This window comes from Aythya fuligula, chromosome 3 (assembly GCF_009819795.1).
Source record: "Aythya fuligula isolate bAytFul2 chromosome 3, bAytFul2.pri, whole genome shotgun sequence".
Taxonomy (NCBI): Eukaryota; Metazoa; Chordata; class Aves; order Anseriformes; family Anatidae; genus Aythya; species Aythya fuligula.
This window is the reverse complement of record NC_045561.1, coordinates 28,038,049-28,053,362: the sequence shown is the minus strand read 5'-3', so window position 1 is coordinate 28,053,362 and position 15,314 is coordinate 28,038,049. Positions and strand designations below refer to the sequence as shown.

The 15,314-nt window shown below is 36.4% G+C and overlaps 1 protein-coding gene across 2 annotated transcripts in view; it reads left to right on the top strand.

Moving 5' to 3' along the window:
* The window catches only part of AKT3 (AKT serine/threonine kinase 3), a 150,974-nt gene that overhangs the window by 88,914 nt on the left and 46,746 nt on the right, over positions 1–15,314 (top strand). For both annotated transcript variants that reach the window (XM_032185287.1, XM_032185288.1), the window contains exons 4-6: positions 3,898–4,009; positions 5,485–5,629; positions 14,681–14,812. In XM_032185287.1, the coding sequence (XP_032041178.1) occupies positions 3,898–4,009; positions 5,485–5,629; positions 14,681–14,812 (389 nt within the window). The remainder of the gene's footprint in view (positions 1–3,897; positions 4,010–5,484; positions 5,630–14,680; positions 14,813–15,314) is intronic.

Below are 15,314 nucleotides of genomic sequence, written 5' to 3'. Positions count from 1 at the left end.
GTTTAATTCCACTTGTTCCTATTTTTGAGCGTTTGAGTTGGCAAACTTAAATTAATGCTATTTTAATGTATGCATTTTTGTATGTATTTGCAATCAGCAAATGAATGGTGAAATTCAAAATCTTTGGCTCTATTAGAGGCACCGGGAAGGATGTGCTTTAATTGTACAGAATTTTCTGCAAGTTTGACTCTGTACCTTTTTGCCTTCAGATTGCACTAACATAGTCATCTCTCTTTTCTGTACCTGGCAGCTTCTTTTACCTTCCTTCCTACCTCCTAAACTAGCTCATTTGTATTATCACTTTATGGTCTCTTGACCAACTGCCACTTGTAGTTTCCTCTTGCAGTCTCCCCATGTTAGCTGCAATTTAATGCTGTTCTTCCAAGTGAGCCTTATTTTATCCCCCTAGTTTTTCTTTCCCACACAGGTTCCAGTCTTTTTCTTGTCTATTTACATTCTTCTGCCTTTGTTCCTTGTGGTTTTTTTTTGTTCCTGATATCTCTTCTTTCACTTGCTGTATATCATTCCATATTGGATTTTACGTCAACCAGGTTGCTTCTTTATCATACTGTCTGAAGATAGCAAGAGTTGTTATGAACATAGTGCTTTCTGTTTAGCAGTTGTAGAGGCAGGAGATAGCTGTAGCCTCTGGATTATATTTAATGCACAGATTTGTAAGAATTTTATACTTTAGTAAGGTGTTTTTTTTTTTTTTTTTAAACCAACCCCACCCTCCCCTCAATTTCTTCTGCACTCTTCTCTCTCCTGCAGGTAGTATGGACAGATGTGTCACATTTTCATGGGAATACTGGAAGGATATCAATGGTCTTGGTTTGCCAAATTTTAAGTCTCATCTCCAAAACGTAGTGTTTTCCAGCAGTGTGCAGCTTTAGGCAGACACCCAGCAAAGAAAGTTTCAGCCTACGTGATTGAAGTGTGATAGGATTAAAGATGGAGGAGATGGTTTTGTTAGGGATAAGATCAGGTGATCTTAGAACAGGCAATGCTTGCAGTCTTGTCTGTTACAAAATTAGCCCTATGCTTTCCTCAAAGCTACAACTGAGGAAGTTAACAAAACAGATAGCCTGTTACCCCTATGCTAAGTATCATTGTGATTGTAACTTGGACTTCAGCTGTATGCCTGAAGAAAGGGGTTTCTTTGCTCTCATAATACTTGCAGCCAGCCACAAGCCTAACTGTGTATCCTAAGCAGCACCACTTCATCATGCTTCCCAAGGTCCCTTCATCTGCTTCTGTTCTCCGTGTTTCTCTTCCAGCTTTTGTGTTAAGTTCCCTGTTCTTGTATCCATCCTGCTCTAGCTCTTTCCACTAAATGCTGAGGACGGCTATCAGCCCAACCAAGACTTAGCAGAGTATATAAAAGCAGTGAGATTGGATCACAAAATCACAGAACTGTAGGGGTTGGAAGGGACCTTGAAAAATCATCGGGTCCAACCCCCAAATTACTGTTTACTGTTTACAAATTACTGGATTACTGTTTCTCTTTTGAGTCTACATAGTATATGCAGGTTCGTGAAATGTACTGTCATCTCCTTGAACAGCAACTAGTCTGCCTTATATAAGTTATACATGTATGGAGAATACATTGGTTTATGCATTAAGGAATACACACCTGTGTAGTACAGTGTTTACTTTATTCTTTTTTTTTTTTTTTTTTTTCTACATATGTCTATCAAGCTTCTGAGGCATTCTGCTGATCTGCAGAAAAAAAATCCTATTGACAGACTTGTCCACTTCTGCCCTTGACCAATTTTCCAAAAACACCATGCCAGCCTTTACAACAGTTCTTAAATCTGGGTTTCCTCACAGAGAACCCCTGAACATCAATACTTTCATGCCTGTATTAAGGATTAAGTACAAATGCACTGTATGCCAGTACAAGTAAGTCTGATGACATCTGCTGTAGCTTTATAACAGAGACAGAGGCCATTTCTCAGATAATGGGTCCCAAAACATGTAGGTCTTCAGGCATACAAATTAATGCCTTGGACAAAGGCATTAAGCTTGTTATAAACTAGTAAAATGAAAGAGAATTGCTTTAATGTATTTTCAGTATGGAGCTGCACTTCAGAAGGTCAGTTATGAGTATGCAGCTTGTACAATTAACACTAGCAACAGGAATAAGAGAGAAGGGAAAAGCAGGCTAGAGGGTACTGAAGTATGTTGAGTGTTTAGAAATTTGCTTGGTCTGATGCGGTTCCTTGGAGAATATTTAAAATGCATTCCTATAAAATTATGGATGACAGTTGAGGTGTCAGGACACTGAATTTGTGTGTGGGGAAAAAAGTTAGCCAATATAATATATACTTCAATGAAAGAATAGCCTGCCTTGCAAAGTGGTACGTGTCATATAACATGACTTTTGTAAAATGTCAACATTAACTTGAATAAATAATACGTAATTCACCAAGAGTAAGTGCAAGGTTTTATGCAAGATTTTTATGTTATGCAATTTTTTATAGAATTCAACTCCATTGGTGAAAGGTGCAGGCCAGCTGGTAGGTGGTAGCTGTAAAACAGAATTTAGAGTGGATCGTAAACAGGAATTCTGTTGCCATATTCATTGTTGATCAATTTGTGTACTTGATCAATGACTTGCGATCACACATTTGATCTGGATCAGGTTTGAGCAAACGATAGCGTTCTTGTTGAATTACCGGAACACGAGACGTGATGTTCATGTCAGCTTTGTGGTGGCTGCAAAAAACAAGTCATACTTTTGACAGAGTAACCTTGTCTTCCCAAAAAAAAAAAAAAAAAAAAAAAAAAAAAAAAAAGTTGTTTAAATATGTTTGCATGAATAAAGAGTTCTAGTAGGTCAGAGTTCTGCGTCACACAAATGTAATTTTTTTAGTATAGTATTCTGTATTATAAAATCTAGCATACAGTCTCATCGAACCATTGCCTGAATCGATAGTGTTGTGCTCTTGTGACAGAGGTATAGTAGATAGTCTACTGTATGTCTAGATTTGAGTGACAAGAAAGATCTTGGATCTGAATGCACAACCTGTGAGGATAGACTGGTTGAACTGATGTAGGCCTGAGAAGACTGAAGAGAGAAAAAATAGTCTTCAGATGTCTAAAAGGGATAGCTGCTAAAATAAATAAACTGCTCAACAGGGCAAAAACCAATATGCTTAAATTATTGGAACAGTTGCATTAAATGCTAGGAAAAGTCTTCTAGCTATAAAATAATTAATTTTCTTATAGCTGGATGAAATATTTGCTTACAGAGGTTTTGAAATTACTACTTTGGGGAATTGTAGAAAGAGTTTAGAGAAGCAGGAGAAATAGTCTAGGTGGACCTGGTTCTGCTTAGGGCCACTAAGAAAAATCAGATGACTTCCTGGGGCAGCCCCAGGGTGTGTGTTGGGGGGTAATCCTGTTTAATAATCAGACTGGTTTCAGCATCTGAATTTTCCCAGGTAAGATTTATGATAAATCTAATCCTGAGTTGATGGTAGCCTGAGTTATTGCAGCATGATTACCATTGAAGGAAAAATGTCATATTCCTCCTGCCAGGTACAGATGGAAAAATGTGCCTTTGGCTACTGCTGTTACCTTGGCATACTGGAGCAATCTGGGATCTAATACTCTTCTTACCCTCAAAACAGACCTAGTTTGCAAATGGACATTACTCTCTTTATATGTGGAACAGAACAAGCTCCATCAATTCCTTTGACTGATTTCTTCACCTTATGGTCATTACCTTCTACCTTTTGTTCAAGCCCATGGTTATATTGGCATTCTGTATTTCCTGCTATGTGCTGGATAGGTGTATATGTAAACTATATGTATTTTATCAAAGTAATGTTATTTGCTCTTCACCCATTAACTGGCAATGTATAAAGGAGGAAATGTCATGTATTTCTCTAGAATGTCAGCTAATGAAAACAGAGCGACCAAAGCCAAACACGTTCATTATCAGATGTCTTCAGTGGACCACTGTCATAGAGAGGACGTTCCATGTAGACACTCCGGAGGAACGGTGAGGGTTTTATTTTTGTTCTGCTTTCTGTATTCGTTATATACAAGTCTCAGCTGGGATTGCTCAATAATCAGAGTGGGGAATTGTGACATTCTGAGCACTTCTGAACAGTTATTTGAAGATTTTATGTCAGCTTCTGTAAAGTATGATCCGAGCTCATAGCTAGTGTAAAAACTGCCTGCAACTAGGTAGGATGAGTGTGTTCAAATAAGCCAAAACTATGTCATGATATGTCTCTGAAGTGTGAAATTTTGAACAATAGAAGCCTGCTTTTGGAGTATTTTCCAGCCTTGCTGTCTTAGATTTTCCTTTTACTCCTCCTAATGTGCTCCTTTTTTTTTTTTTTTTGGCACAGAAAGCAGTACGTTTGTTATAATTTATGTTGCTTATTAGCTTTTATTATTTCAGTAACACAAACACACTCTTAAGAGTTAACTTTTTTAAGACACCAGAACTCTATAGAAGATAGGACGATGTGCCTTGCTGAAATAATCTTTACTGTATCTCTGGTTAGATCCACTGTGTCTTTCCATTGTCCTGTTGAGACCAATACTATGGTTTGGCTTCATTCTTATTGTTTATATTAATAAGTAAACAACGATTTTGCTTTTTGCACTGTTTCCTCTTTTACATGTATTAGTGTATTCACTTAGAGCTTTTCAATTTTACCATGATACTGTTACTCCACCGTATCTTCCTTCTGTGTATGCAGCACTGTACCTCCTGCTGCATTCCATAACACCACCAGACTCCTCTTGCATCCCTTGGCTGAGCAAAAAGCAGCAGATACTGCACTTGGTGTGGGTCTGTGGTGTGCAGATTGGCCTGCTGCTAGGTCTATGCAGACCAGCCAGCATGCCAAGTAGCCAGGGGCTCAGCTGCCCCTGCTTTTCCCTCGGTGGAAACCCTCATCTGGGCCTGCGCCTTCCATGCAGCTGCTGGTTTTTGTGGTGTGTGTTGGAATTTAATTATCTTTGAGGACCTTGGATTCTGAGGGGCATGTGAAATTGGCCAATAAGTTCAGTTTTAAGAGGAGACAGACAAAGAGTTGAACATATGGTGTAGATTAATAAAACAGTTATTTTCTCATGGTGAGGGGGAACACCAAAAACACTCTTAAAGTAGCAGATTATTATCATACAATATCAGATAGGATATGACATACTATGCCCTGACCTGTATTATACCTGTAGCAAGAGTTTTCAAGCTTTCAATATTAAAGTATTGGCAAGATTAGATACTGTTAATTCTTGAAATAAACTGTGCAGTGATTCTTTTTTTTATGCTGATTAATTTCACCGTTTCTGTTATGCAGAATTTGGAAAGAAATTGAAACAATTAATTTATATGAGTCTACTGTTGTGTAACATGAAAATTGCACAATGAAGCAATGTTGCATGTGAAAAACATTATATATAATTTATTTGGATCAATTTTATAAGTTTCTAATATGCTTGTTGGCCTGTTCGTGATAGGGAAGAATGGACAGAAGCAATCCAGGCTGTTGCAGACAGACTTCAGAGGCAAGAAGAGGAGAGGATGAACTGTAGTCCAACTTCACAGATAGACAATATAGGAGAAGAGGAGATGGATGCTTCAACAACCCATCATAAAAGAAAGGTAATAACCTTCAAAAATATCTAGTAAGTCTAATATGTAAGTAACTTCTGCAGAATGGTCTACTTGGTATAACAATATACAAGCAATAGTGTTTGTACACAAATTTCAGCATATTACAAGCATAAAAGTAAATACTTGTTTTATTTCAATGAAGCTGTACTGCTCTAGTTTTATTTATTTGTTATGCTGTCTGCTACAACAATTTTCAGACACAAAGTTCAACCATTCAGGCAGATGTTAGCATTCTGCTTGTTGTTTGAATATTATTTTTGTCTTTCCCTTTTCATTTGTTTACTTTTTTAGAAATACAGAAATAAAATATTTTCTTTAGACAAGTAGATTTGCCCCCTTTCTCATGCAAATAATACCCAGTACAAATTAGATGATTTGCATGAGAAAAGCTAGCAGGACTTGGCTTTTAATGACCTTGGTTTTGCTGTCTGGGAAAATAACTCTGCTTTTATTTTCAGTGACATACAAGAAAATAATATTTTACTTTTTGCTATCCTTTGCAGCTTCTGCTGTAAGTAGGAATATAAGCATAGCTGGCTACAACATACTTGTAGGTGTACCTTCAGAGTTAACAGGACAAACACACAACTAAATGTATGTTTAAAAGATAGTGTTACACAAAATTTGTTATTATTTTGTGTTTCCATTTTCTCTTGTGTTTTTGGAGGTACAGACTGCTCTTGAAGAATAATGAGGGATTCAAATGGATGTTTCTCGTTTACTACATGGGATTGACATGGCTCAAGAAAAGCATTGAAATTGCAGGAGAAATAATAACCTGTTTCTATAGGACTGGCTTCATTCTTTCTAGATAGAAAATGAAAGCTGTAGAAAATTAAGTGGAAGTCTGCAGACAGTGCATAATAGTCCCACAGCTAGTGTAACTGAATGTCTTTGAATGATGAACAGTGAAAAGGAATATTGAACATATGCCTTTACTCATAGAGCATGTTTTGTTCTTTGCACTATATGAAGCAAGAATTATAGAAAAATCAGTGGCTGACAACTAAACTATATCCTTATGAATATAACAAAGGTGTGACAGGAAATCTTAGTTCTATCATGTCCTAACTTTTGATAACCTGAGTTTGCAGTACAAGCATAGTACTTTTATGTGGTTTCATTGTATGTAATTTTCTAGGCTTTCTTTACTAAACAAAAATGTAAAAGCTAATTATGTACAGGTGTAACAATACTCTCATCATACATTATCAGGTTGGAGAGGTTGGCATTGAACTTTTAGCCTTGCAGCACAGAGGTTTAGTGATTGTGTTCCAGGGTGAAATACGATAAGTGACAGCAAGACAGAGGCTGTGTTCAAGATGTGTCAGTCTTCTAAGAGGCTGTGTGATTATGTGGAAGGGATTTGGGTTTGCTTTATTAAAGATCTGACCACTATTCCAAGCTTGTGTATCCTCTTAGTGGAATACAAAAACACTGCATAAAAACAAGCATTTTCAAGGTGTCAAAATAAATGCTGTCTAATATAAGTTGTTTATCTGAAACGTATGCTTTCCTTGTTCACAGTTCAGTGCATTTTCCAGTACAACAAAAGGGTCTGTGAGAATACGAGTAGGAGGAAGATCAGTTTTGTTTCTGTCTTGCAGCTTATGCTCTAAGAAATGCTGAAGATACTGGGACAGTGCATGTGCAGTGCTACAGAATATTTAATGGCTTTGGCAACAAGCCAAAAACTAACTCTACAAATCAAACATGAAATGAAAATTGGTGATATTCAATACCTAATAATAGATTGGAATGGAGTCTGCGTAGCCAGTGAAGAGCACACTGATAACACCAAGGAATTTCCTTTGCTAAAACTGAAAATCATAGGTTTCTGACTGTTGGGAGACTTAACAAAAGGTTCTCAGAAGTTTTTGGAATAAAAAAGTACTGAGAGACCATAATGAAGGGAGTTGTTACTTCCTCTGTGTTAATAGAAATTGCGAAAAATATTTCTTTGCGGAACTGTTTCTGAAAAGCTTCTGTTCAAGCATTTGTAGTTGTTAACATAATCAGAACCATTTCAGTTATAACTCCTAAACGCATTTTTATTGCCTTTTCTTGTACTGGATTTCCTTTAATTTCAGGGATTTTTTGCACATTGTGTCCTACAAGCTTGTTTTGTCACCTGATATTACATCTATGCCCAGCAAATTTTGCTTGTGCATGCACCAGACGGTATACATATGAGTAGAAGAGCATAATCAGATTAAGAAACAAGGCAGAGAGGAGTGGCCTGTTCTCTCTAAAAGGTAGCAAAAGATTTACAAAGAAAACAGTGTTTAGGATATGGAACATGATTGGAACAGACATGACAGCAACATCCCTGGCCAGATTAGCTGGAAGAACCAGAGACACTTTTTCACTTTGCAATTTTGATAAATGGTGTCAATATTGCCACTTAAGTTCTACAGTAATAGTAACATTTCAAATACTAGAAATTGTAGCAAACTGCTGCTTTTATTCATTGCTGGACTATTCTTTGTAAGTAGAGTTTTCTTCCTCATGATGTTGGATGAAAACTCCTAGTGATATATTCTTTGTGCATATCAGGAATTTTTAAAAATTAGTTCCTTGAAAGGAATTTCAATACCTGTAGTAAACTGTAATGTTTTGAACAGATCCATAGCAGGAGTAAATAGGCTTTAGAGAAGGCTGAGCATTTTGTGGTTCTTTGGTTAGTTTTCTGTAGCTTCACTGGTTTTTATTTATATACAAATTTGTTTTTCAGGGTGCAGTGTGAGTAAAGAATGGATTTTTCAGATAAACCAAAAGTAATGTAATGAGGAAAAAAAAAGAAATCACTCCTCAGAGTTCAGTAGGAATAAAAAAGTGAGAAAATTATCAGGGAAACAGCAATCAATCTTATGGAAGCCTCCAAACTTGCTTACCAACATCCCTCAGGTTTAGGAAGTATTTCAAATTTTCCACCAGTTTTTCAGTACACCCTTAGCTATGGCATCTGTGTTTTTATCTCCCAAGGTCTTGTGTTCTTTGGCAGACTTTTTGAGTTACCCTGCACTGCGTATCATCTCTAAGCCTTCTGCTAAGATTCTAAAGAATGAGAGCATCAGGAGACTTTATTCTTAGAACTAGCACTACTGCCATAACCTTCTGTTAAGCCACAGCTTAAAATCTTGCAAAACTATTACTTTCCTCTTTCAAATCTACATATTTTAAAAATTTGTTTGCTCTGAGCTTGCAACTAGATTCATGACTGCTTTTGTGAACATTATGGTAAGCAAATTTTGGGCGAACAAGTCTTTCAATTTGACTGGCTTGCTGCCCTTAGCATCAAGCCCATGTCTGTGATCAGTTGAGCCAAGATCCTCCCTCTGTGTGTGGGCAAAGGGCTCCTTTATGAGCTGGCTTTGTTCAGGTCTCTGATAGTCTCTCTCTAAATCCAGTCTCTCAAGGAAGATCAGAAGTATGGGAAAAAGTTACCTCTTTTATGCTGTTTATGGTCCCATAAATTTTTAACTGTTAGAAGTTATGACCTTTTACGGTTGCTAAGTATTTCTTTATCAGTAGAACTGTTGGCCTTTCTTTGTGAGGGAATTTGATAACTTTATGAATGAAGATGGGAAGGTTCTGCCCATCTTCTACATAAATTGTTGTGTTAAATGCATTTTTGTTTTGTGTGTGTGTGATTTTTGTCATTTTTCACTCCTTTAGCACAAAGGCAGTTTCTTTGTGTGTTTTTCCTTGATGGTTGTCGTAGAATTATCAAAGTAGATATCCTGACTTCCCAAAATTAGGGTGACGAAGCTGGTGAGGGGCCTGGAGAACAAGTCCTACGAGGAGCGGCTGAGGGAGCTGGGCTTGTTCAGCCTGGAGAAGAGGAGGCTCAGGGGCGACCTTATCGCTCTTTATAGTACCTCAAAGGAGGCTGTAGCGAGGTGGGGGTTGGCCTGTTCTCCCACGTGCCTGGTGACAGGATGAGGGGGAATGGGCTTAAGTTGAGCCAGGGGAGTTTTAGGTTAGATGTTAGGAAGAACTTCTTCACTGAAAGGGTTGTGAGGCATTGGAACAGGCTGCCCAGGAAGTGGTGGAGTCACCATCCCTGGAAGTCTCAAAAGACCTTTAGATGTAGAGCTTAGGGAAATGGTTTAGTGGGGACTGTTAGCGTTAGGTCAGAGGTTTGGACTCGATGATCTTGAGGTCTCTTCCAACCTAGAAATTCTGTGATTCTGTGAAAATACTGACTGTGATATTTGTGAAGTCTTCTCTTTAGTTGACGAAGTAGCAGTTGTGACTGTAGTGGTAGTAGTAGTACTAGGGTACACTGTACAAACATTGTAATAGTGTTTGGATCACAATCTTACATGTATGTTGTACCAGTTAACAAAATTAAAAAGAATAATTTGAGAACGCTCTTTTACAGAGTAAGTTTCAGGAATTCCCAAGGTAGGATGTGTGACCTTGAATGTATTTCTTTTAACTTGATGGAAGTAAAAAATTGTTGGTATTTTTTTTTTTTGGGGGGTGGTTATGACCAGTCAACAGTGATTTCCATGTGATCCAGTTGCGCTTGTACAGAGAGGGACATAGCAAAGCTAATAGATTTTTTTAATGCATGTTTATGCATACTCATGCATGTACATGTGCATTGGACTTGTTTTTCCATAAATTGTAACTTTCCCTTGTTAATTACTGTAGCTTGTTTTGTATCTTAGTCTTGGAATCCCAAGTGATGAATATGAGTGGAAATAGTTTTTGTGGAAAGGAAACAATCAAAACAAAAATTCTAGGTTACAGTGAAAAATCCATCTGTATTTCATTGTTTCTTACTTAATCCTCCTAATGGTCCCTTTGTATTTTGAGGTAGCTGAGAGGGATTTGTTCAGGCTAAATAATATTATTTTTAAAATTGTCAGTATAGTTGGTGATATGTAATATACAGAATGAAGTTTATCATGAAAGTCTATCTTGAAGAGGTTTAGACAAATTTGTTATTCAAACTCCCTTCTATCCAGCCTTTTTTAAAAACATACGTGCGATTTCCTTTACTTATCTCTGCATTTTCCAATACTTTCCTGTAAAAGATATTTTAATTCAAACAATAAATGCGCTGATTATATTTGCTACATGACTAGAAAATAACTATGTGCTCCTTCCATTTCGAAAATCACCAACCTCAGATTGATTGCCAGTGCCATTTTCTCAATATAGATAAAAAGCTACTACTAATTATTACTTACACTTGATATTCCTGTCGGTGATGGGAAGTAACTTTTTAGATTGATGGTAGTGCTTTCTAATATAGACAGCATTTTCCTCTTGCATAAGGCACCTGCATTCCACCAGCTCTCCATTACTTACTGAATGTTTTATGACCTTGTGAAAATGTCCTGCATTTATATAACAGGTTATTTGTAGAGCTAAGAAAAATAATTTTATGAACAGAATCAAAGATTAAATAGGTTATGGTATTAAGGCAGTATATATTGATTTAGAACAATTTGTTAAAGGTTAGGAGCTTGTGACTGAAAAATGTTCACATATGCCAGTTCAAAATCAAAATCCATGTATTAATATTATTGTCTGTCCTCTAATAATTCTTGCTGTTTTACATTAATTACTCTTTGCATTGTTTATCAGGATTATAACAAGTCGTGTGTATTTTCCTTTTCTCTCCTAACCAAAGAAGAAAGCTCAAAATTATTTAAAGTTTGAGTTTGCAGGAATATGACTGGAGACAGAATAAATGGAAGAAAAAATTAGAACCCTGATAAACAAAAGGCTAATGTGTTGAAAGGATGCTAGTGCCATAAAAGGCACTTTTAATTACTAGTTGGATCAGTATTTGGAATAAAAAAGATCATAAAATATTTATAGAGAAGTAACTATTGTAGGTTTTGACTAAGTATTAAAAAGATGTACAATTGTAGCTGTATGACATACTTTTCTTGAGCTTGAGCATCGTTTATGTTTTGGTTCTAAAGTCTGTGCATGATCCAAATCCTAGAGTTTACTGTTAACAGAAGTTTCATTTTGACAGGAAAATGTTTCATAATTATTTTGTAACCACTGATATACAATGAATGAAATATGAGCTTCTTGTACTAATAATAAATCTATAGATGCATTAATGATAGACCTGCATTTATACTTACCTATAATTTTCCCAGTTTTGTGCATCACTAGTTGTAGCACATTTTATTAGTTTTTGAAAAAGTTGATCATTTAAGGTGATCATTAAGTCTGTGGTCATAAACTTCAAGTTTTCTTGCGTGAATTTACTTTAACTAAAAAGTATTAGTAAGTATTTTAGTATTATCTGAAAGCCCTGTTACTCATATTTCTCTCTGGGATAAAATGGAGTTTTATTCTTCCTGATGTGAATTGTTTTTGGCAGCAAAACCAGACCCATCAATTTACGTGTGAGCCAAGAATGAAATTCACCAAGGTTAGTTTGCTTAGCAGCTACCGAACTGACATTACATGGGAAAAATATGTAATTTCTCCTGATTTAGCAAGACAATTGATATGTGGAAAGCATCTTTAATTAAGCTTTGCAACATCCAGCTATTCAGATGTTACCTGAACTAGTTTGTTGAAAAATTTTTAAAGCCAAAGAGCTTTTAAGCTGCAGGACAAAGACCTCCAAACGAGGGAATTACAGCACTAATGTGTTGATGAAACTTGAGTTCTAACCCCTTCCTGAGCAGATTTCAAACTGACTCAGGGTGAGTGACTGCATAAATTATTTCCACAGTTTGTTGGCAGGACTGGAACACAGCAACTTCAGATCTATGGTAACAGTCTCAGCACTTAAATTTAAAGGAATAAATGATTTTAGAGGTAAATTTTGTCCTCTATTCTTTCCCACGGGAGCAAATGTATTTTGCTGCCAGTATTTCTGACTACATATTTCTGACTGGGAATATGCCCAGTAACTCTACACTACTGGAATGCGTACGGGATACACAGACACTTTTAGAGGTGTTTCTAGTAGGAATAAGGAAAGTACTAGTTCTGTTTCATAAGATGCAAATAGAAGTTTATCTAGAATGCCATTGTTCAAGAAAGCTACTTGAAACTGCAACTGGTGTAAGAAAGGGATAGTAGGAAGGTGAAAAGAAAGGCAAGATCTTTTCTTTTCCTTGTACATAACAGAATTAAATAGATTTAGCTTAGTGAAACTGAAACTCAGAGAGAATATAATTACTATTTATAAATGTTTGGAGGCATATTACTCAGTAAGAAAGAAGGGGAGAGTTATTGATACTACTGGACAGTCAATAAAAAGAAGAGTTGAATACATGTGCAGATTGTAGAAAGAAGTTCCAGACTGTGAGACTGTGAGTGTCTGGAATAGGCTTCCCATTGGAACAGTGTAGAAAAATCAGGAAGAATCATGAGTAATCTATACTTAAATCATGCTTAATGCATTTATAACAGGGGTTGTATCATCTATGACAGCAGAGGCCCTCTTTTCAAGTTGGAATCCTGCCTGGTATTCCCATCCATAGTAGCATTGGAGCTTAGAAAGTGCTATTCAAAGGATGTATTTTGTGCATTTGCTTTTTTTATTTTTTTATTTTGCCTTTAATTAATAATCCTTTGTGAAAAACAGGGCTTCCTTTGGAGAATCAGCCGAAGCACTCTTGTGTAGCTTCTGGAACGGTTAGCAGAATTAGAATTTCCTTTCCTTAGAGAAGATGGGTGTTTAGTCAGCAATAAGGCTTATGGAATTCAAAGATAATCACATGAGCAGTAAAAGAAACAAGTCTAGGGTCCACATTTATCTGCTTCTCAACCGCATACTTCTGGCAAAGTTATTTTAGGAAGGTGACTTCTCTTTCTTTTTTTCTTTTTTTTTTTTATATCTCCTACCTATTGAGATGACTACTTAAGGTGTAGCCAACAGTATTCCTATGGAATAGACAACATTTCTGATACTCATTAAGATAAAATTTTCACTTTTTGCCTGGGTGGCTGTTGTGGATATATCCTGTCGATAAGCAAAGTGAACAAATGAAGCTTGATGAGAAAAGGTGTTAGAACTAGAATAACTGTTGAGACTACCTTTCTACTACAGCCAAATAAGAGTGAGAAATACATGCTTGCCCAGGAGCAACCCTGCAGTACGTGGGTTGTGTTGTCTTTCAGAGCTTTTAACTGCTTTCCTCAATGCTCCTGGGTACCTTAACAGGCTTTGTGTGCTTGTGCAGTGCTGCACCCAAACCAGTAACACATTAGGCTGAAAAAAAGCATTGTGGAAACCACTGCGATTTGGTCCTGAGTTGGCCAAATAAACTGTATTGTCAATCCAAGGCAAACCCTGCACAGAGCTACTCTGCAGTTGCTGCGTTATGCTTCCCAAATGGAACTCAAATTGTCTGGTGGTGGAACCAGCTCTTGGATGCCTGTGGCTGTAGTATGTTTACTCTGCAAAACTCAGGCAATACTAGATGCTTGACAATTCACTATAATGGTATCACATGAAAGATTAAAATTTGACACTTCCTTCTTTTTGGAGCTGTATTTATTAATGTAAAACCCATGTAATAGTAATCTATACTTAGAGTTTTAGAAGTCAACCTCTCATGCAAATGTCACTGTATACTCTTACTGGTAGAATATTGCAGCAAGGGTTACGTATATTCAAAAAAAACAAAACAAACAAACAGTAGTGCAGTGGCTGGTGTTATGAAAAGCCTGCTGAAATGCTGCATTATTGTGGTAGTACAGGAGTTGATGAGCTTTCTTAGAATTGCAGAATTCATGAAATGCTGGTATAGAATAAGGTCTTGTTTTATATGTGATTTCTAAAAATTGTGTGTGTGTGTGTGTGTGTGTGGTATACTGTGCAGTATTTGACTTTAGGGAACCGTACTAATAGTAGTGATCAATACACCTTTATGGTTTAAGGATATAGCTATTATGAGCTTAATCATAGAAGTGTACCTATTTTTGTAAATTGGTCTTATTATATTGGTAATATCATTTGATTATATGCAGAAACATTTTTGTATATATTGGAACTGCATAACAGAAGTCTTGGTAATCCTTGTTCTTTGCTCCTTATAGACAATGAATGATTTTGACTATTTAAAACTACTGGGCAAAGGAACATTTGGCAAAGTTATCCTGGTCCGAGAGAAGGCCAGTGGGAAATACTACGCCATGAAGATTTTGAAAAAAGAAGTTATTATTGCAAAGGTAAGGGAGGTTATAGTTTTAATATTATGTCAGTTTTTGAATGGAATAATCAACATCCAATACTTAAGGTGTATTTGATTTTTGATGGTAACTAAGTTTGACAGAAATATAAGTGCAAAGAAAATGAGTGAAATATACTTAGGTGTACAGATTTTGTATGCCTTTTTCCACTCTCTTATAACCTAGAGTGTGCAAAGGCATTGAGATAATTCACTGTGCAAGAAAATAATGTGATCAAAGTTTAAAAGAAGAAAAAGAGCATTGTAGGGTATATTGTACACCTAAACATTTCCTAAGTGATCTGCAAGTTTATTCAGATAAATACAGTTAATTTAGTGGGCCTATGCTCTATTTTTGCTATGTTAGATAAGAAAGCTGTGCATGGGAATAACATGCACATTGTTTCATTTTTTGAGGAAAAAGAGAAGTCTGAAGCTGATGTCTGAAAAAAATTATTTAACTGGAATTGTCCAGTCGCTTAAACTTGATTAGAGTAGCATTG